The 23,095-nt window shown below is 42.3% G+C and overlaps 1 protein-coding gene across 5 annotated transcripts in view; it reads left to right on the top strand.

Annotated features, from left to right (window-relative positions):
- The window catches only part of STAT6 (signal transducer and activator of transcription 6), a 604,937-nt gene that overhangs the window by 252,947 nt on the left and 328,895 nt on the right, over positions 1-23,095 (top strand). For all 5 annotated transcript variants that reach the window (XM_069230781.1, XM_069230777.1, XM_069230780.1 and 2 more), the window contains exon 3: positions 11,855-11,993. In XM_069230781.1, the coding sequence (XP_069086882.1) occupies positions 11,855-11,993 (139 nt within the window). The remainder of the gene's footprint in view (positions 1-11,854; positions 11,994-23,095) is intronic.

The raw sequence follows: 23,095 nt of genomic DNA, 5'->3' as shown, positions 1-23,095 counted from the left end.
ATTCTACACCATTTATCTTTAGGCCACTCTACTACACACAATACCACTTCACTCCGCTCCTCTCTACTACTCCACGACCCTTCACCTTACGACTCTGTTCCATTCTGTGACACTCTGCGCTCTTGAACTCTATGCACCTCCAGTCTGTCTGTGACTGAATTCTCCTCCATCCTGATCTACTTGACTTTACGCCACCCTACTCTACTCTACACCATCCTTCTCTACTCCACACTACACCCGCTTGTCTTCGCCTGCCATTCGACTGTACTCCACTCTCTGCCACCTTCCTCTGCTCTACACTACCCTAATCTACTCCTCTCTATGCCACTTTATTCTACCTCACTCTTCTCCGCTCTTTGTGACCCTACTCTACAACACTCTACGCCACCCTCCTCTGCTCCACACTATGCCACCTTCGTCTGCTCCACTGTATGCAACCCTCCTCTGCTCCACTCTACGTCACCCTCCTCTGCTCCACTCGGCTCTACTCCACTTCATTCTGCTATCTACTCTATTCTACTCTACTCCACTTAACTCATTCTACTTCACTCCACAGTACTCCATAGCACCTCACTCTATTCCACTTTACACCACCCTACTCTACTCCAGGACACTCTACGCTACTCCAGGACACTCCACTTTATTCAACGACACTACGTGACACTCCACGCTGTGCCACTTCACAACCCTCCACTCTACGCAACCCCTTATCCCTCCAGTCCACTTCGCTACACTCCACTCTACGACACTGCTCCACTATATGACCCCCCCCTACTCCTCTCTATTCCATTACACTATACAACACTGCTATACACCACTGACTTTTAGCCGCGCTGGACAGCGTCCACACTGGTGTACATCATATCTGAAACACAATGGCAAAGCCTGTAGCTCTTGCATAGACAAGAGCTCTTGGCTTGCCAGTGCTCGCCTACTGAGGAGTATGGGGATTCTCCACAAGTGCTTCTGGAAATGGAGTGCGCCCATTTTCGGTGAAAGAGTTTCAGTAATTAATTCTATTTTTTTGCATTCGGAAATGTTCAAATGTAAATGGTGGTACATTGAGAAATGGCAACTCGATACCATGGTAGTAATATGTACTATTTTACTTTAAACCTAATAGATAGTTTGAAATAAAAATAGAATAATAATAGATATACGTAAAAGACATTTCAGGGTGGAGTGCAGTTGCAAATTTCAAATGCAACGGTTAATCCTAGTTAGGCCGTTATTTTAACGTTTGCGCAGTTTATATGAATGCAGAATAGTGTTTGTGACGTGTTTGTGCTGACCCAACAGTCTCTCACACCCAACTGCACAAGTATGTTATTGTAACTTCAGATCTCATACACAGGATTAACATGGAACCTAGCATCCGTTCTGGACAGAGTTGCAAGCAACACATCTTGCCTGACAAGTTAGGTAGAACCTGAATACCACTGCCCCTCAATATATTTTCCATTTTCTACTCTGCGCTCCACTGAGGCGCCGTTTTTGCCGCACGTTGTTCACATTCTGCTTTTTCTGGCCGTGGGACTGCGCATTCAGCAAGTGGTGTACCAATTGGCCACACTGTTCAACACCACTGCAGTTCAGATCTGCGCTTATTCCATTTTTTGATTCTCTGCTGATAAGGAAGTCGGTGCTAATCTGCCCAAAAAGGCCTCAGCGCCTGCTCTCTTTTTGTGAGGCAGGAGGGTTCACTAGCCTGCCCTCTTTTTCTCTGTCTTGGTCTCACGATCACGAGGCACGAAGTTTGAAGAATGTGGGCGTGTATCTGCACTCTCGATAATCCCGCAGACTAAATTCTGTTTATTCTGTCTCTGTCCAGTGGATTATTTTTTTTATTTATATCAGGCCCCATGTGACCTCCACTTCCCAGTCCACGGACACTAGCACCCCGCCTTTCTACAGTCCAGTGTTTCTTTCCAGATGTTGTCTTGGCAGGTTTTGTCAGGACGCCCCTGAAGCCGCTGCGGCTGGTGACCAGTCCGTTCTCTGAGATCCAAGGCTCACAAGGGATACTGTGTAGTCCAGTTTTTAGGGTCGAGCCTGCGTCGCATGCGCTCGTGCATGCGTATCGAAGCGAGACGCTTTAGGTATTAGAAAAGGGCTCGTAGCCCTGTCGACGTCACGTCAGTGTTTTTCATTGGTTTGTGGGCTTGCCTATTAAAATCTGCTTGCTTTCATTAGTCGAAGGCACGCATATGTCATGCCTTTTCCGGTGGCTAGCCCTCCTTGAGCGCATCGACCAAGTACAGAAAACATGCGAGGCTCGCTGTTTTCTGTCCGGATCGTGGACTACTTTTTCTCTATTTTCCTAGCGCGATTTCGCTTGGCAGAAGTCGAGCGCTTTACACAGTTAATTGCACTGTTTCGGTTTACGCACATAAATGCACTTTTGCCCATAGGTGAAAAGTCAGGTTAGGATTTTACAACGCTATCAGCTCTAATATGAGCAAACGCGAGACCCGTTGCATTGCAAATGCTATTTGTGTTGTTATGGCCAATCCAGCAGACTGATGCCTCTGATGTTGGGGAACGTTCACACTTGTCAAAATTGTCCTGAAATATGACTGAATATAACACAGCCGTTCCTTGATCTAAATAGGGAATGGTCTGCCGAGAAACGGCCCGCTGTGATTCTGCGCAAAGAATATGCTATTCTCTCCAAAAGCATCTACTTGACGCGGTACTCACCATGTCTGCCCACCACCAGGGGCAGTTCTTAAGACCTTCTCAGGTTCCACTCCATCTAAAATGAGATTCTTGAAGGCGCTGAGTTACAGAAGTGGCAGCAGCACCTCACTGAGCTCTAAGTCACTCTCCACCAGGGAGTAATCCACCAATTACAGATAGTACAACGGGCCAGTGTTATTGCACAAGCCAGCCTGTGCATGTCAGGTGCTATCTGCATCAAACAGATCAAAGGTGTTCTGTAGAATAACTTCTCTTTAGCACATATGAACATGTCTGCATCTGTCCAAACAGTGGCTCATCTACATTGTCACTGGGCATATTCAGTGTAAAAATAAGCCAGATTCAGGCCCCATTTATGACCTTTTATTTTACGACTCGCAATTTACGATTTGTTTGCGAATCGCAAATTGTGAATCGCAAAGCAAAATGTACCATAGTGTGAACCACGCTGTTTGCACTTCTCAAATGGGTCGTAAGAGACCTACCTCAATAATTTGCGACCCCATAGTGAATGACATCACTCACAGGGATGGTAGCCTGCTGGGCTCAGAAGACAACCATGTCTGTGACTGCTTTTCAATAAAGCAGTTTTTTGGAAATGCATCCTGTTTTCCTTAAAAACGCCATAAGGGCTTGAAAAATATATTTTCGCATGCATTCACAAAGGGGAATGGTCCCGTGGGTACCTCTTCCTGTTTGCGAATGGGTTAACACCAGTTTGAAATTGGTGTGAACTGCGATTGTTTTGCAACCGCATTCACGGTCACAAAACAATCATACATACTACTGTGAATTGCAATTAGGAAGGGAAGCCCTCGGGGCGCATCTTCCTGATTGCGATATGCAGTCCTTATTTTGCAAGTCAGTAACTACATACCAACTCACAAGATAGGGATGGTATAGCGCACCTGGCCATTTTGCGGTTGCAGATGGTGAAGTTTGCCTTTTGCAACCACAAAAAGGCATCATACATTGGGCCATAGTTCTTTAATTCTTCCTCCCAAAAGATTTACATTCCGGGGATAAGAGCTGTGGAAATTACTTAACTGTGTTTATTGTTTTCACCTGGGTTTATGCTGCTGTGTTGCTGCGGCTGCTTTGTGGTGCTTCTCAAAGGGAGAAAGGGGGTGGGATGGTAGCATGTTGTAAAAGTCAACATAAACACTAGTTTGTTTGTTCAAGTACTGTTCAATCGTCCCACTCGATCGGTGCCGTCTCCCTCGCTAACCCCTTCTCCTCCTTCAAAAACACAAACATTCTTTATTACTTGCACAAGCGCGTTTGGGATCCGACTGAACGCTCGTGCTCCCATAATCCGCTCGTGCTCACAGTATAACACTTCCCCCTCCGTCATCACACATCTTTTTTTAAAACATTTTTTTTTTTACAAGGATACGACAATAACAACCGTATATTTTAAAAGAAAGATAAACCGTTCAATTTAAATGAAAAGCATAAAAATTAAATCGATAACTCGACATAAGCTAAGAGAAATACATTACAAGGAAAAATACTTCCATTACCATTTTCTCACTCATCATTTCATTTTTTTTTTTTTTAAAGTACTTAGATTTCATTTTATTTTCTTACATCATCTCTCACATAGTCATTCAGATAAGCAGGAGGTCTTCTCACTCTACCACTCTCCTTCTTGAATTCTGTCTTATTTTCTTCATTCTCCACACCAGTTTGTCCCTCCAAAACCTCCGTGCTATTCTCATTCTCATGCGAAGTGTCAGCATCCGGTCTCTCAACACCTTCCTCAGATAGCATAAACCTGCTGCATCCTCCATCTCCATTAGTAACAATTATGTTTCCTGCACCTCCACCGCCTTTCTCATATAAGGCCACTCTCCTTTTGTTCCATTTAGTGCCATTCGCCAAAACCACATAAAAGTTTCCTACATGTTCAACCTCAAAAGGACTGCAAAACTTTGTCCAACCTGCACCCACACGTCCATCCTTGACTTTCACCCAATCGCCAACTTGTATACCAGAGTAACCGCCTGTCTGTGGCACCTCCACTTGATTCCTTGGTTTGATTAGAACACCTTCCAACCCACCAGGCACTAACCTTGATCTGGCCTTACGCCCTCTCATGAACTCAAATGGTGTTCTACCCTTATCTCTCAGCTGCGTGGTGCGATGAGCCCATATCGCCTCTTGCACAACATAACTAACATTTTGGTTCCCCTGCACAGCCAACTGAATTGTACCCTTGACCATACGATTCATACGTTCCACAATACAATTGGCTTGGGGATTGTAAAGTGCAGTACGCCTATGGGTGATACCATGGGTTAACAGAAACTCCTTCATCTCCAGGGAGATCAACTGTGTACCATTGTCAGTAATGAGTGTATGGGGACACCCTTCTCTTTGGAACAGAACCTTTAATACCGAAATTGTACTTCTTGTTGACACTTCCCTCATAAACTCAACCTCCAACTACTTTGAAAACACATCCACCAGGACTAAAGCAATTTTTTTATCGTGGCCCAACAAAGTCCATACAAATAGTGTGCCATGCTTCACCTGGATCCTCAATATGTCCCATACAAGATTTTTTTCCCAGCTTTAACCTTTTTTCACTTTCCTTACACTGAACACACTCTTCCACCCATTGAGCAGTTTGCAAATCGATCCCTGGCCACCAAAAGTTTTCCTTAACTCTTCTTTGAGTCAGTGTTTGTCCCAAATGCCCTTCATGTGCCAAATGTATAATTTTTCTTCGTAACTTTTCCGGAGGTACAAATCTGTCACCCCTCATTATTACACTTCCATCCCCCAACGACAATTCATCCAGAACCTTGATGTAGGGGCCTTACAGACACTGCCACAGCACTCTCTCTCCTTCCTCCCTCAACAATCATTTTACTCACGTACTGCAGTACCGAATCATCCCTCAAACCTTGCAACCACTCTTCTTTAGAGAAAGCCGCCACTCCATGTGATATCAAGTCCTCCACCAATGCCACAGCTCCTTCTTCTCCCTTCAACAATTGTGCCTCCCCATCAACCAACTTCCAATCCACAGCCATTCGTGAGAGAGCATCAGCTTGTATGTTCCTCCATCCCTGAATGTATTCCACGTTGTATACATACTCCTGCAAGGGAGCTGCCAATCTGGCCAACCTCGCAGAACCCTTACCCGCACCACCTGCTGATAAGACCTTGACTAAAGGTTTGTGATCAGTCCTTAACTTAAAAGAAATACCCCACAAGAATGTTCTAAAATACTCTACAGGCCATGCAGCTGCTAAAGCCTCCCGCTCAATCACCGAGTAGTTCCTCTCACTCTCAGTGAGAGAGCGCGAAGCAAAAGCTACCGTCCTCTCTTCACCGCGGTGAACTTGAGACAGAACAGCACCTACACCAGACACACTAGCATCCACAGTCAGTATAGTGGGAGAAGAAGTTTCAAAGGGTACTAAAATCTTTGCAGCACACACCTCTTGCTTTATATTATCGAAACATTCTTGCTGCACTTTTGACCACACAAAATTACAACCTTTGCGCAACAATATTCTCAACCCCTCTGTTTTGTCAGCGAAATTCTGAACAAATTTGTAGTAGTATTCAATGAGACCCATAAAGGACCTCAACTCATCTTTGTTCTTTGGTGACGGAGAGAGTTTGATTGCCTCCAACAAATCTTTTTTCGGTTTAACTCCTCCGCCCAAAATGGTGTGTCCCAAATATTCAATCTCTTTTGTCAAGAAAACACACTTCTCTTTTCTTAACGTTAGTCCCACCTCCAAAAGTTTCTTTAATACTTTACTCAAAATTTGGTTATGTTCCTCAATAGTTGACGCAAAAATTTAAATGTCATCCTGAAAGAATAAGACATTACTGAAACCCTCAAAAACATTTGACATCATACGCTGAAAAACACTTGCAGCCGATGATAACCCAAAGGGCATTCTAACAAAACGGAAAGTACCATCCATGGTGATAAATGCTGTAACATCGCGCGAACTGTGATGTAATCGTATCTGATGATATGCGCTTTTGAGATCTAATTTGGAAAAATATTTTCCTCCGTTAAGTAACATAATGAGTTCATTGATGTTTGGTAGAGGAAAGTTGTCTGTCACAATGTTCTAATTGACGCTGCGGAGATCCACACAAAATCTCAATTGGCCATTTGATTTCCTCGTGATGACCACTGGGCGAAATCCATTCCGGAGCTTCAACTGGTTCAATCACCCCCTCTTTCAACATATCCTTCAACATTCTGCTCACCTCTTCTCTAACAATAATAGGTACTTTCCTCACTTTGTGTTTAACCACAACGGTTCCTTGCTTCATACGAATCTTATGAACGTAACCCTTTAGCTCTCCCAACTCCTCTCGAAACACCTCTTCCATTTCCTCCAAGATCACATTGACATCTCCATCATCCACCACCAAAATTTGTTCTTTGCCTCTGGGGTTCACAATTATATTTAAGTCGTACTGGTGCATCCAACCCAAAATTGGTGGCCCAAAGGTTTCTCTCGATTTGAAGCTTATGACCGTTGAAAAGAAACCCAGGCTCTCAATCTCCTCCCCTTGATAGCCCCCAGGACAGATGTCTTTAGACTTCAACTCAAGCTGAGGCCAATTTTCCTTAAAAATATCCTTGGGAATTATTGTGTACTTAGATCCGGTATCCACCATCAACTCAACACTCACTTTTCCAAAAGTGAACCATGCTTTGGGCCTACATTCCCTCTTACCGCGGAGACTTTATCATCCTCGCCTAGGCTAAGTATGCGGTCCACCACCTCTTCACACACAGCCACCCCTCTTGACTTTGACCACTCGACACACATACGCGCATAATGGCCTTTGCGCCCACACTTTCTACATTCCTTGCCTACCGCAAAACACCCCTTAAAATCACTATTGTGAAAACTACTACCACATCTGTTACACTTCTTCTTATTCACATTCATTTTCTGGGTTTTCATAATATCTAGTGTTTTCTTCTCTACCACTGCCACACTGTTGCTTTTGGTTTCCACATCTCCCACCACTTCCTGCAGGGCTTGTTGCTCCCTACTCCCATTGCCATACCTTCCCATTTCTTTCATGCACAATTCTGACTCTTCTACAACTTTCGCCATGTCAACAGCATCTCTCAGACTTGGATTCTTTGCAGCCCACAGCCTTTCCTGAATCTTTCTGCTCTTACACTGAACCATTAATTGATCCCTAATCATCTCGTCACACATCTCCCCAAAATGACATTTAACTGACAACTCCCTCAATCTGGATACAAACTCTTCAATAGACTCTCCCACCCTCTGCGGTTGGGTATAGAACTTGTACCTAGCTAAGACTACATTAGTTTCTTTAGTAAACCTATTGCTCAATCTTAATCTAGTTTCCCTGTACTCATCAGAAATGCGTGCCCCATTGTCTGTAGCCACTGGCATAAACTTGAACAATCTCTGTGCTTCTGAACCTTTACAGTTCAATAAAATAGCTTTTTTACGTGCAGCAGTAAACTCTTCGCTGTCCAATGCCAACAAATAATTGTCAAACATGTCTATCCAGTCTTCCCAGTGGATCGTTGGCGTACCTGGATGTATGAGAAAACAAGGTGGTGCAGTAATTGAAACGTGCTCCATTGCTCATAAAGATGGCACGCATACAAATCCCAAGCGACTAAGATATTTTCAATGCTGTGAAGGATTGCACAATTATCCACAGATGATAACTCCAACACAAGAAGAATTGTGTCTCTGTGTATTATAACACTACACCCTGTTGTTAGTTCAAGTCGCAATAAAAGTATACATAAACACTCACAGTCACAAAATAGCAGATTAAGAGGTGACTTCTCTTTTAAATCCTTGGCAAATTACAGCTTCATCCATGACTTCTCCTTCAGCAGTACTCCCCTTTAATTGTGGAAGAACAGGAGCTTCTCCTTTCAGTCCAAGGGAACTGGCAGCTCCAGGAGTGACTTTCCCTTTAAAAACACTCCCCTTTAAGATACTCAGCATCTTCTGGAGAGGTGACTAGCCACGCCTCTATCTCCTGAAAGGAGGCGTTGTTCCATGAAGGGAAAGCAGCTTCTTCCGTCACCGTGTCTTGATCGACATTTGCCTGCTAAAATGAGCACCACTCGGTAGGTCGATAAGTGGTTTCCCTCGTCGCCAAAATGATGTTGTAAAAGTCAACATAAACACTAGTTTGTTTGTTCAAGTACTGTTTAATCGACCCACTCGAGCAGTGCCGTCTCCCTCGCTAACCGCTTCTCCTCCTTCAAAAACACATTCTTTATTACTTGCACGAGCGCGTTTGGGATCCGACTGAACGCTCGCGCTCCCATAACCCGCTCGTGCTCACAATATAACATAGCACCATGCAGAGGAAAAAAGATGTGAGTGTCTTCAAACCAGAGTGTGTTAGAAGAGGGAGTTACTAGCTTCCTGGAGAGATGTATGCCACTATAACAGGTGTCACTACATCCTGGGGAACTTCGTTTCTACCTCTAGATTGTGAAACATTACATTGGCATGCATTTAACTTATGGCTTAATTAATTTGATAACTTGATAATATTAATTGCTTTTGACAGTGTAATGTCCCACAGTGTGGTGGACTCGTTGTAGTCGAGAATGGCAACAGATTATCTTTCAGGACTTTTCTGCATTTCACAGACTCTACTACATATCAAAAAGTCACAGAGAGGGAGCTTCAGAAGGATGATCATAGTCCATGCAGATATACTTTCCCAAAATCCTTCAGTCCTGGTGCTGGTGAAAAATCTGTTAAGGGTACTCGACCTCTTGTGTCTGGTTAACTCATACAGAATTGTCTGATTAGTAAGTTTGTGTTTAAATAACGAGAACAACCCTATATGCCCAGGTGGACCAGGGTAGATATCTATTAATGTAACAATTGTCCTGTGGGACTCATTCAAAAGTGGTACCTTCTTATGTGCCGTAGAAGGAACCCTGTTACTTAGACTTAATCATCGGACCAAAATTGATTACAAAGAAAATAAAACCCAGGATTGATATAGATTGCATCTTGTAATGTTTTGAACTCCAATCATGTGCAACAGTCAAGAAAATAAGTGATAATAGTGCAGACGCAGTGCTACAATGGTGATTATATATACAAAGAACATAGATAAAAGACACTGTACAATTCCCACTGGTTATATGCATTGATTGATAAAATTCATAACAGGATTTCCATATGTCAGTGTGGAATCACTGAAAGTTAAATTACACATAACAACCAATAGGGAGGGTTTGTCGATGTTTCAACCCTGTGTGACTTTGAGGGTCTCTTCAGGATTTAGTCATCTGACTACCAGGCCTACACATAAGAGAAACAGGAATAACAATAGCATTTCTAATTCATGCGCTTTTAAATAATGTAACTTCAACTAAGCAGTCAATGAGTAACTCATCACTTAATAGTGAGTTCACTTATTTAGTTGGAAGAATTACCAAATATTCAAGCTATGTATAATAAAAGGCCATGAAAATGATCGTCCACGTTCATCACAACTCACTGCCTATATCTTTGTTAGTGGCTTGTGAGCACAAGAAAACAATGAGTATACAAGGTGACTCAAACCGAACCACATCATCGCCATAAGGGCTGATGGTGTGCTCCTCACCACCAAAACGGCTCACAGGAATTCTCGGGTTGTCCGCACCTTCTGCAACATCATCTCCAAATATAGAGCGAATCCGAGCGGGGCAATAGCAGGCACTCGTTCCCCTGCCAATAGGGAAGGGGGCAGAGGTCATTCGTTAATGCGCTCTGTTGCCCGTGGAGCCCCATTATTGCTAAGGATCCAGTCCCGAGATCTGTCTCTTATGCCAAAATAGATCAGCGTCACTTCCTGGTAAGGCCAGTGTACCCGATCAAATGATTTTTTAGCGTCTATGGCAAGGAGCATTATTGCGCTCCTTCAGCACTTAGCCTTAACTTCTAAGTAGAGAATATGCTTAGTATTATCACCATCTGGTGGTGTGGCACAAAGCCCGGCTGGACAGGATCCAGCATCACTGGCATGTAGAGGCCCAGCCTTGCTACTAAAATGCTGGTGAACAGCCTTGTGTTCACATTTATAGGAGAAATGGGCCTAAATGACCTGCATTGCCGCTTGTCTTTCCCAGGTTAGGGTAAAACGGTAATGGAAGCGTCAAGCATGGAGGACAGAGAGGTGCCAGTATCCGCAAGGGAGTTAAAGAGTCTCATAAGGATAGGAGCGAGTACAAGGCAGAAATTCTTTGAGAATAAGGCAGGGAACCCATCTGGGCCTGGGGATTTCAAGTTTCTGGTGAACTATGGGTCACAGCCTCTTCAATGCATGTGGCTGGTCCAGTGTGTCAGCCTGTTGTGTGAACTTGGGTGTATGCGCACTGTGAAGGTAATCACTTGTTGCCTCAGATAGCAAGTCTCCTGAAGGATAGTCTCTACCCTCTCTGCTTGCCGCTTTGACCACAACTTATTGGCAAGAAGCCTACCACATTTATCCCCAACATATTTAGAAGCAAAGCTGCAAGCGGAGCATGGCATATTCCACCCTAAATCCAAGCTGCGCTTGTGCTGTCTCGAGTTGCCTCCAGATCTCTTGAGCCTTGTTTCTTTTGTGTATAGTCTCTAGTTCCCTCACCTCCCCCTCCAGCTCCAATCTTTCTTTTTTCCACATTTTATTGTCAGCAGCAGAAGTAACAATTAATTCTTCTCGCACCACTGCCTTCAGCGTTTCCCAGAGAGTAGCAATTTGAAGTACCAGCCTTATCATTTACAGCTAAAAAATCCTTAGTAAGCTGGCAATGCATCTGATCATTTTGGGGGGGTAAGAGGCGGCGTCAGGTGTAAGTGGCTTTCTGCACCCGCTATGGGTGGTAGGCCCGTGTTTTTTGGGTCACATGGAGAGTAAGGATGACGAGGGCAGGAGTAACTGCAGTTAATTTGAAATGTATAATGCCAGTGATTTTGGAAAGAGTGAAGTTCTATTGAAGTGTAGGTGTGCAGGTGAGGACATTTATGTGGAGAGGGAGTGGAACTGTTGAAAATTACAAGGTCAGTGATGGTCAGATTAAGTGAAACTTTTGTTTAAGTTAAGTGAACAGTTCTCACCAGATTGCTTGTATATAGCTGTTTATCTCCACTACTTTTTTGTGTGCTAGGATGTTCTTAGATTGCGCTGATCCCTTCTGCCTATCAATGGCCGTGACTATTCTCGCCAGCATGGTGGACGAGCTTCGGAGTGCTTCTCAGCATTGCAGCAACAAAGATGAACTCCTGCAACAAGCAGACTGCCTCGAGGTGAGTACATTACTTGTTCTGCCAAAGTTATGTTGAGTGCTTGCCATGACATGTGTCAGATGTGCAGGGGGGTGAAATGAGATTTAGTAAACTGCATCTCCAGGCAGAACACAAATCTTTTAAGCTGGTTTGACCAGGTATCGTTTTTCAACAGTAATGAAACAGCTTGAGCATTCTCTTATACACCCACAGCTCTTGATTTATCGGCCACAGACACTGCTTTTCCCCAGAACCACTGCCGGGTCATTCATTGGGAAAAGCAACATGGGCGTCGCTCAAAGTGACACCAGCAATTAGTGCTAGATTGTACTCACATGATAAATGAGAAGGGCTGTAAACTTCAAGTGTGACAAGGAAAGCGAAAATCCTAGCACTGACCCAGATCCTAAGCCCCATAGGGCATTTGTCATCGGCCAAGTTTGAGTCCTCCTCTTTTAAATAAATAAATGTAGGCATCTAGTTCCCTGAACAAAGAAGGCTGTAAACACATCTTCAAACTTCACATCAGATGTTATTTATTGTGTCCAGACCATAGTGAATCAGTACAGTGATTCCAGCACTGATAGCTAGACTCCGAGTAATACACAATGAAGCCCCCATGACCATTCAGAACCTCAACACAAGTGTCTGTCATTGTTACCAAAATTAACTGCACTGTCTCATGAAGTTACCCAGATTCTAGTCCTACCTTAACCTACAATTTCCTCCCACCTTCCATCTGCCAGTGTCTGGTCCAAAAATGCCTCATGATTTGGTTTCCCATTCAGGAGGTATTAAGCAACTTTCTCTTCAGCCATGAGATTTTGTGTGCTTCCCCTTGGGGGCATCTGTACTCAGTGTCTTGTCCAGTTCCATACATCTCTTTTCGCAACTCTGCAACATTCTCAGATTTCCCCACCCACCCTGCCATATTCCTCAATTTCCTCACCCTTTCTGCCGCATTTTCTAATTTCCTAATCCACCCGCGACATTCCTGTTTTGGTGCATGATTCCTTATTCCTGTACTCCAGGTTTTCCAGTTTTTTGTAAACCCTGTCCTCGACACCCTCCTCCAAGAAATGGTAGCTTCTGTCCTGCAAAGTTAACTCAGGGAATTTGTGGTGGAAACAAGCAAACCGGTTGAAAATGTACTTGAGTGTGGAATTTAATAAAATGTCTACTTGTCCATGGAACAGGTTGCTTCCTAAATCTACTTGTCCTGTAAAAAAAAAATATATACTTGTCACTTTGCTGCTATGTAGTGCGGCAACACATTATGACAGCAATCTCATTATGAAAGCACTCTGATAATAGGCTCTCTGATTATGCCAGGGGTAATAGTATAGTAGGGCTTGAATACTACCAATTTCAAGAACTACTATAGTAATTTCCTTATTTTGCCACCTTTCTGGTGATCTATATACTGGGGCTGGAGGAAGCAGTAAGCAATAGCTCCAGGGCTTTGGAATGCCTTTGAGTCTGCAAACCTACGGAAATGCATATTTGAATGATTTTCACTAGTTCTCCTCTAATCTTTCCCATACAGAGAAAAGTTGGAAATTTACTTCTGACACGTGCAGAAGTAGAAGTTCTTCCAGGGTTGGGAAAAAGTGGCTGGAGGGAAAGTGAACTTGTAAATGCTCAATAGATTTTTACATGAGCAAATCTACACATCCATATTTGCTCATGCCAAAATATAGTTCAGAAATATGTTCTAGGATTACGATTTCCTGGTCTACTTCTGTAAATTCTTGGAAATGCTAATGCAAAGACATATACCATGGGTGCACTCTTGTGACTTTATTTAAACTTTATTTCTCTCCCTACCCATCTATCGGTTGGCTTTACTGTGAGTGACAGCATTCTGCTCTTCCACAAGGAGCATATTGGCATACAGTGTAGTTTGGTTCAGGGCCAGCAGCTAGTGTGGCAATGTGTGCTTTTGACACAATTCTTTTTGCCCGTTTTTGTTACAATAGTGAGGGCCTGGCAGCTCCCACAACAATAAAGTGTTACAAAAGCCATGTCAAAACAAGACACGCATTGACACAAGCAAAAGATTGACCACCAATGTGGATCGGTTGGCTTTGCCAGTGATTTATTTATTTTCATGTTTGCCATAATCTTATTGAAAATGGTTACACTGATTTTCCATTATGAATATTTTTGGAAACACTATGATGCATCAGTACAGTTTACTAAATAATGCTTCAAAGAAATAGTAACTAAAATGTCACAGTAATTGTTTTTTTTCCTACTTGCTTTTTTTTGTGAACACTTCATTTTGAAAGCAAAGACTCATCAATCTTGCTTATAAGTGTCTGCAAACATTTAATCAGAGCATTCTGGGAGCATTATGTAGCATCATATAATTAGGCTTTTTTTTTTTTTTTTTTTTTTTTACTGGAACCACTGTTGGTAGTGCAGTGTGACCTTACAACTTTTATTTAGATTGCTCACCCTAATAATAATGCATTAATGAACCTTAAATACAAGTTCTAACAGTATTTACATATGGACACAAATATTACCTTAAATGCGGACAGTTCCCTTCCCTGTAAACTGGCAGCCAAAGAGTTTGTGCTGCAGAGGGTTGGGCCTACTTGTCCCAAGGACAAAATAAGCAGGAAAACTTGTTGTCCTTGACCCCAAACAATATCTCCTGGGCGTCGGGCTATAGGAATTCCACACCCCTGAATTTAGATGTCTCTTGAAATTAACATATAGAGCTTTTTTAACACTTGCATAGCCTTTTGTCTTGCAACCAGACATTTACAGGCTCGCACTCTTAATTTTTGGCTGTGCCTTTTAGTTCTTTCCACCATGAAGACAGCATGCTTTAACTCTGGTTTGAAGGTAATCAACCTGATGGAAACACCTTCCAATAAAAACTCTATGCAGCATGTGTTGTTGTAGATCACATGCATTGCACTCTTCCACCGTCTAAAGTTTGGACTTAGACTTTAACAACTTGTTTTTCGTCATAGTTTTTGTTGTGGTTTCGGGCATGCTTCATATCACTCAAGATCGTCTGCTTTGAATGAAGCCTTATTTTTACAAATTTTTACATAGGTGAGATGAGTGCAGTAACTGAATCTAGAATGAACCAGGTGGATTTAGGGGAGGGTGTAGGGGAAGAGAAGGGGTCTTCTGAAGTTTAAAGTTTTCTTTTAAGGGAGTTGGCTATAAGGAGGAATTGTCTTTTTGATGATTAGAAAGCAGAAGATTGTTCACATCTAGGATTACATTTGGTTAGACAGGTACTTAGTGCAGCAGTGTCTCCTAGTGCTAAGGTCTTCAGCTACAGTTTGTTATCTTTGGCATCTTTATGCACTGTGATGTAAAAATTGCTCAGGTTCAAAAATAGAGACTTTAATGAAGATATAATAATATTAGAGTCAGGGTTTAAATCTGAGAACTGCTACATACTACCTTTGCTGCCTCTGATGTATGTTTTCTCATTTTTAACATTAGTTGTCTATTGGACAGATAGGATTATAGCCAGTTAAGAATATTTTTTCAGAATCCCTTGGAGTGTGGTAAAACTTCATGTTCGATTGTGTTTGATAGTGTAAAAACTAAAGATTGGCCCGATCACATAATTAAACAAGAAGCTCACTTGTCACGCATTTGGTGTACGCCTTCGAGCATGCCTTTGCAATTTCTACAGTGAATTGAGCTGTGATTTGAGAAAAATATGTGGCCAGGCAGACCTTTTCTGAGGGATGAAGTATTAGTTTGTTCTACTACTGTTATCTCACTTAGCTGTGCCCAGCCAATCAGTACTTAATATTGGCTGTGTGAGTTTTGTCTGTTTCGTTTGAGTATGGCCATTATTTGGCTGGTTTTCAGGGAATTAGAAAATAACCTTTGAGTCTAGAGGGTCCGTAGTTGGGTTGCGCCAAGTATCTCGAAAGATTAAGTTTTCCTTGCCCATTTGGCATGGATAGAGTCAGAGAAAAGAATTTGCTGACAAATGATTTTTGACATTTTTCACTGGACTGACGACAGAGGTGTGTGAGAAGTTCAACATGTGTGTTTTGGTTCGGGTTTTGCTATTCATGCCGAATTCATCTCTTATTAATAGTTTTTTTTTTCAGTGAAATGTGTCAACATTTATTGAACATTTAATTAGTTGATGCCAGTTGATTGTCTTTTGGCATGAAAGTTATTTGCTCCAGAACGCAGGTTGTATTTGTTATTGAGAAAACAAGTTTGTATTCTTTTTGAGTGTTTTGAATTTTAGTTAGAGGTGGTTGTGTTTCTCAATTTGTAGTAATGTTTTTTTTAGATTGCTTCTGACTTGTGCAATTTATTTCATGAATCCAGGTTATCGTGACATTGGTCTACGTTTTTTAAATTGTGGTCATGCAAGTTGGTGAATGAGTCTTGAAGTCTTATCTTCATATTAATTGGTTTCAATTTCATCATTTTGTGTGGTGTTTTGAGGACCGAGTGTAGATTACAGGTGCATGCGGAGTGTTTTTTCGATAGTCTTTTCATTGCAGAGCGTTAAGAGGAGAGAAGATGTGAATGGTAGAGGAGATAGTAGGGGCAAAAAAGTGGTCGGACCACTCACTGCATTTGATGGCTAGACCGATGACAAAGCTGAAGTCTTTGAGAATCAGATCTAGGATTTTGTTGTTTAACTGAGTTGACAATGAAGTGACTTGCCAAACATTTTTAGATTGCTGACAGGAATGTCATGTTTGCAGGTGTGATTTTCCCAATCAATGTTGAAATCTCTAAGAGAGATGTTGTTTGTAAAGATCATACAACCGTAGGTTATATATTCAGATAGTTGATTTAGAAATTTGGAATTGTTCTTGGGCAGATGCTGGAGCATGCGTATAGCTGTATGGTGCCTTTGGTGAGAGTTTAATGCCTGATCTGAGGCATTCAAAGTAGTTATCGGAGTGGACCTGTAATATGTCAATAATTGCTATGCCTCACCTAACTTTGTGTTGTCTGTCCGCCATGAACATTTTGTAATTTAAGGGTACCAAAAGATCGAGTATGTGTTAAGAGTGTTAATTTAGCCAAGATTCAGTGACATAGACTCTATTAAGCATGTGATGTGTTCTTAGGCAAAATGTACCATTGCAGTGTTTTTTTGCTAGGTCCGGAGTTTCTAAGCATACTAGACTGGGTTTGGCAGTTGCTGGGTTTTCAGGTAGATAATGCTGGCAGCGTCAATGTTCTTTTGAGTCTGTGGATAATACTTTTGTACATTGACTTTGATGATGGGAATCAGTAGATGTGTGTGCAGGCACAAATGTCAGTGGCACTGTTTACATAAACAAATGCTTGTAGATCAAATACATTTTAGTTCAGAGTCACTCAAGCACAGACAAGAACACATTTAAATTCAGCCAAACCTTAAACAGGTTAAATATCATAGAAATAGCAGTGCAGCTGCACAAAAGAAATCAAAGGCTCTGCTGAGTCATACTCGGGTGGCTTATAAAGAAGAGTATGAAGACAGTACTGGAATGTGAAGTGAATGGAAAGATATTGATTCATCCACAGTAATAATAATTGGATTTTGACAATGGGGAATAAAACCACTCTCAATTTTAGCAGAGACTTCGGATCCTGAAGAGTACCATATCCAATGAATCCCAGTGATGCCTGGTATTTGCAGGACTGGCACTTCACCTATAGCATGAGCATCTAAATCAATCAATCAGGGAATTTGTAAAGCGCACTACTCACCCGTGAGGTTCTCAAGGTGCTGGGGGGGACTGCTGTTGCTCGAACAGCCAAGTCTTGAGATGTCGCCTGAAGGTATGGAGGTCCTTGGTCTGACGCAGGTGGGTGGGAAGAGTGTTCCACGTCTTGGCTGCGAGGTGCGAGAATGATCTACCGCCGGTGGTAGTGCTGTGAATACGTGGGACGGTGGCGAGGGCAAGGTTGGCGGAGTGAAGCTGTCAGGTTGGGGTGTAGAAGGAGAGCTGTCTTTTGAGGTATTCTGGTCCGGTGTTATGCAGTGCTTTGTGAGCGTAGGTGAGGTAAATACACATTGCAGGTGAGCACTTCCACACCAACACGATTCTTCATGTCTCTGAAACTCTGGTCCAAACAGTGTATTAACCTCACACAGAATATAGTGTATTGGCGATGGATCTGCTTCAGACAGTTTATTGACTCCTGGAAATGGACAAGCTTGAAAACGGGATTGATTCTAGGATGTGAATCAGCCTCAGAAAGATGATCAAACTTGTTCTCTAGAATGGCATTGGGAAGATGACTGACATTTCCTTACAGATCACACTCATAAGAACTTTAGATTATACAACTATTTTGACCTTGAAAGGAAAGCACAATATGATTCTCCCAGTAGTCACCTAAAGGAGGGTTACCTTTGTAAAAGTAAACCATCATCTCTGGAGATTCATGAATCACAAGCACTTGAAGATATAAAGAGAATGGGTGTGAGACAGAGAAGAGATCAGATAAACTTCAATGCCAGACATATTGTGGCACAATTTTACCACCACATCGTTTTTGCTTTTACCAAATAATTATGGATTTAAGCCATTTGCTACAAATGTTTTAAGATAATTTGTAGGTTTCACTAAAATGTGTTTTGTTGTTCAGTTGTATGAACATAAGGGAAATATTTTTGCCAGACAATATGCTGCATAATTTAAGATAGACTGAAACAGATAAAAACAGTGAGAGAGGAGTGGAGTGGGAGAAAGAGAGAGACGAATAGAGAGAAGAAGAGTTTGAGTTAGCTTAGTGAATGTAACAGTATTAAAAAAAAAAGAATTATCAATTACAAAAATGGATAAGGTAAAAGCACAGCCTAAATGTTCAAGTAGTGTGATGATGATGATGAAATGGCAAAAAAGTGCTTACCGGCAGAATGACAGTTGAACTCAAACAGCAAATTCCCCTTATGATGGAAGATCAGTGAGGGGTGGGCAACTATTCTGTACATCTATAAAGCAGAAATCATCAGGAAACATATATTTGGGAGAAGAAAAGTGTACCTCAGTAAAGCACATGGTGGACCAGTCATATATATATATATATATATATATATGTTCACAACAGAGAAAAGCAAAGAATACAGAAGCTACACTTCCAGGTATTTACACGCTCACTAGAGACTACTTTGCGGATACATTGATTAGACCATTTGATTAAACTTTCCCTTACCTCTTATGCAATGTGCCATAATCAATATGCATCAAGTTCTGATAGTGGTTCTCATTGCTCCAACATGAGCACGTCAGTAATGGTTCTCTGTTCTTCTGGAGAGGTCAGTGCATCCATTTACCATTTGATCCAGGCTCACTTTGTAAGTTATCAAGCAGGACAATTTCTACATCCAAATTTTTATTGCTTATTTTGGCAACCTGGTCCGTGAGGCTTCTGAATTTCTCAACTCACAGCTTCCTGAAGACCCCAGGGGCTTTCTTTTTTTATTTCAAGAGTGTTTTATTGGGATTTCTATACAATAGGAAAATTAAATAACATACATGAGAAGAAACAATACATTGTATGGTGCCATCAGATCAAGTTGGAGCAGTAGCTTAAGATATAGCATTAGGGGTCGGTCCACATTTATGAAAATAGAGGGTCGAGATAGGTGTATTTGTTTCCAGTGGTGAGGTGAGGTTAATCAATGTATGTATTGTGACAGAGCTGTTGATGTTGTAGTGAATGATTAAGGTACCTCGGTTGTAGATGAGACAGAGTAAAAGAGCAGAGAAAAGAGAAGAAGAAGGTCATAGGGGTTGACAATTAGGGAGTACATGGGGAAGGGGTAGTGGGTTGGGAGATGAAGGGTTAGGAAAGTGCAGAGAGGTGGGGGAATGGTGGGAGAATGAGCGAATGCATGAATGATCGAGTGATCATGTGATTGTGGTGACATAGACAAGTGAGAGATAAAGTTGTCTAGTTTGCACTAGAGTTTACCATTCTTCATTAATGTTGTCTTCAAGTATAAGTAGAGTGAGTTACAGGCAGTTCTGGGGAATTGGACCAATTCCCACCATATGTGGGAGGATAGTTTGGATGAGTTTTTCCATTCATTGAGGATAACTTCAAAGCCAGTTGTCACTAGAATGTCCCATAGTAGATGGTCCTCTTTGTTTAAAGCCTGTTTAATGTCAGTGGGGAGGATGCCCAGTGTAATAGAGGCTAAAGTAGGAGCCCATTTTGTATGAAGTATTTGAGATATTGTATTACTGATGTTCTGCCAGAACTGTTTGGTGGAGGTTCACCCTGTTAGCATGTGTTTTAAGTCTCCTGCTTCCTTCTCACAGCTCCCGCATGTGTCAGGATCGGAGGCCTTGTTTATAATGTTTGGCAGGAGTCAAGTGGGCCATATTGGCAATCCAGTATCTGCTTAGTGTTAGTGATGGAGTTATGTTGGAAGTGAGGTTATTCCAGGTAGATGACCAGTCCAGTGAGACCTCTGGAGTGTTGTTGTAGTCTGATAGAATTTCCTAATTGTCTTGTGTTAGTTTATTTAGTGAGGTTCTTGTGGGGGATAGAAGGGAGTACAGCTTGGAAGCTAGGTGACCGCCTTTGGTACATTTTTCTAATGTGTTGGGTAGGTCGGGAGGATTTGGGGGTTAATACTTGGCTATAAGTTTTTTTATTTTAAAGAAATGGTAAAAGTCTAGGTCGTTGAGGTCAAATTTGAGAGAACGGTATGGGTTCTAAGGGGGGTGCCGATATCCCTCACCAGGAGAATATCTTGTTTGATGGCAGTGTGGCTGTAGGTACACATGTTGTGCATTATCCTGCCATCTAGTGTTGGTCTCGGAGTGTTTCATCTTGTTTTTCTTCTAGAAGCGTTTTTGAGTCACTAGATTGAGTGGCTCCTCCTTCTTGGTGATACAGCGCATGGGCATCCAGTCCTCTCTTAGATTGTTTTCTCCATGGTCTGGTTAGGACGTTTTTCTGCTCACTCCTTTTTCACTCGAATCTGTTTGAAAATCTCTTTCTGTCTCTACTTTCCATCTCAGGTATTGTATTCAACCACATTTTCTACATCTTAATCTCGATCGAATGGGGTCAAATCTCAACCGTGTACTTTCAGGCGGGCCTCACCCGCCCCTGGGCCTATCTAAATGTGGTTAGAAAGATAGGAGAGAATGCAACAGATGCTGTTTAGATTCTGTCCTCAGTGCCACAGCAAGTTTCCACACACGGACCACCATCAAGGATGTAACCTCTACCTTTCACCTGATCACAACGAAGCCACTTGCAACGCGTGTTGATTTTTTCGATCCAAGAAAACACTTCGGGACCGAAGAGCTCAAAGGCTGGAAATGGCGCACTCAAGGCAAGACAGTGCCCCAGATATTTTCGGGGGAAGAACACGCACAAGAAGAGCTGGAGCAAGAAGGGGCATTCTCTGTCTAAGACTTGGACTCAAACCTTCACTCTGACATTGAGAGCAAGGACATCACTTTGGCGCAAGTCATGAGTAAAAAAACTCCCCCTCCTCTGCCTCTAAAGACAGTAAAAAAACGTACAAAAGAGGTCCCTGGACCATCGCTGCCCTTGGGCCATAATAGTTTCGGAAACTTGCTTTGGCTGAAATTCCAGACCCTCCCCCCTCTGGTTCGGCTCCGAGATCTGGAAAGACTGTAGCTGGGTCTTCACAATCGACCCCTATTACTTTTTTCCAACAAAAGCATCCAATACTTTGGAACTGAAAATTCTGGGACTGACTACTTTAATGCTTAGAACTTCTGCACCTAAAATGTTGGTACCGATTGGGATTACACCGTCAGTTCCTTTGGAGTAGAAACAACATAAAATTTGGGTCCTGAAAACAACTGAGTCAGACCAATCTTCATTGTTCCCAGTTGATCCTAATTTGGAAACCATGGACGCTAAGCAGCAAAAAAACATTGGAAATGACACAGGAAGAATTGTGGCTTTGCCCACCATCCCTGTTAAAAAAAAAAACAAAAAAAAAACTTTCTTTTCAAGAGGCACTTGACAGCTCACCTCCTCCTAAAAAGCAGCATTAAGAGAAAGCTTCTAAGTCTGCAGCAGCTTATCCTTTCTCATCTTTGCCTACATCTCCCGCATCTCCACCCTCTCTTTCTCCTCCACTTCATTTACCTCATTCTCAAATACAGGAACAGTACACAACACAGGGTTCACCTGTAGATGGTAGAGACGACATAGGTGAGGTTCTTTAAGTCCCTGACCCCTGGGATACTTATGATGAGTATCCTGTTACAGATAAAGACCCAGATCTATATCCCCTTCAGAAGACACCACAGGGTATCAACAAGTAATAGCTAGGGCTGTTGCATACCACAAGGATCCTATAGAAGATTTTCTATTTGAAACCCTCACCACAACACACACAGACATACAATTCCTCCCTATATTACCAAGAATGCTTTGTCATGTGCAAGACATTTTTAAAGAGCCTGTGCGTTCCCGTATAATTACGCCACGTGTACATAAAAAATATAAAGCTGCTCCATCTGACCCAATATATATCCGATCACAAGTCCCTCCACATTCTATTGTCACTACTAGAGACAGGAGAAGAGTAAATAGCTAGGCTACCAGAGATTCTCCTCTTACAGAGAAAGAAAATAAAAAGATTGATGCAGCGGCGAAAACGGTTGCTGCACAAGCGGCCAGTCATTGGCGAATTGCTAATTCCCAGGCACTGCTTGCAAGATATGATAGGGCACACTGGGACGAAACAGAAGACATTCTTCAACACTTCCCAGAAGAACACCGTAAACCTGCACAGCAAGTTGTCTCTTAAAGTCAGACAATTGCACATAACTCAATTAGATGTGCACTTGATGCAGCAGACACAGACACATGAGGAGTCAATACCAGCATCTCCTTAGAAGACATGCCTGGTTGAGATGTTTTGGTTTCAAACCAGAAGTCCAACAAGCTGTCCTCAACATGGCTTTTGATGGAGAGCTCCTGTTTGGGTCCCAGGTTAAATCCACCCTTCAAAAACTAAAAAAGACACTGACACGGCTAAAACCATGGGTGCTTTAGAAAATCAGCCAAAAAGGTTTTTTTCTCGCCGCTCAATGTATAGGGTTGACTACAGAGGAACCACATCATCTGATCACACCACCTCACAGCAGCGTCAAGCCTCTTCCTCC

The sequence above is a fragment of the Pleurodeles waltl genome, chromosome 4_2, assembly GCF_031143425.1.
Source record: "Pleurodeles waltl isolate 20211129_DDA chromosome 4_2, aPleWal1.hap1.20221129, whole genome shotgun sequence".
Classification (NCBI taxonomy): Eukaryota; Metazoa; Chordata; class Amphibia; order Caudata; family Salamandridae; genus Pleurodeles; species Pleurodeles waltl.
This window is presented reverse-complemented; position numbering and strand designations above follow the sequence as displayed.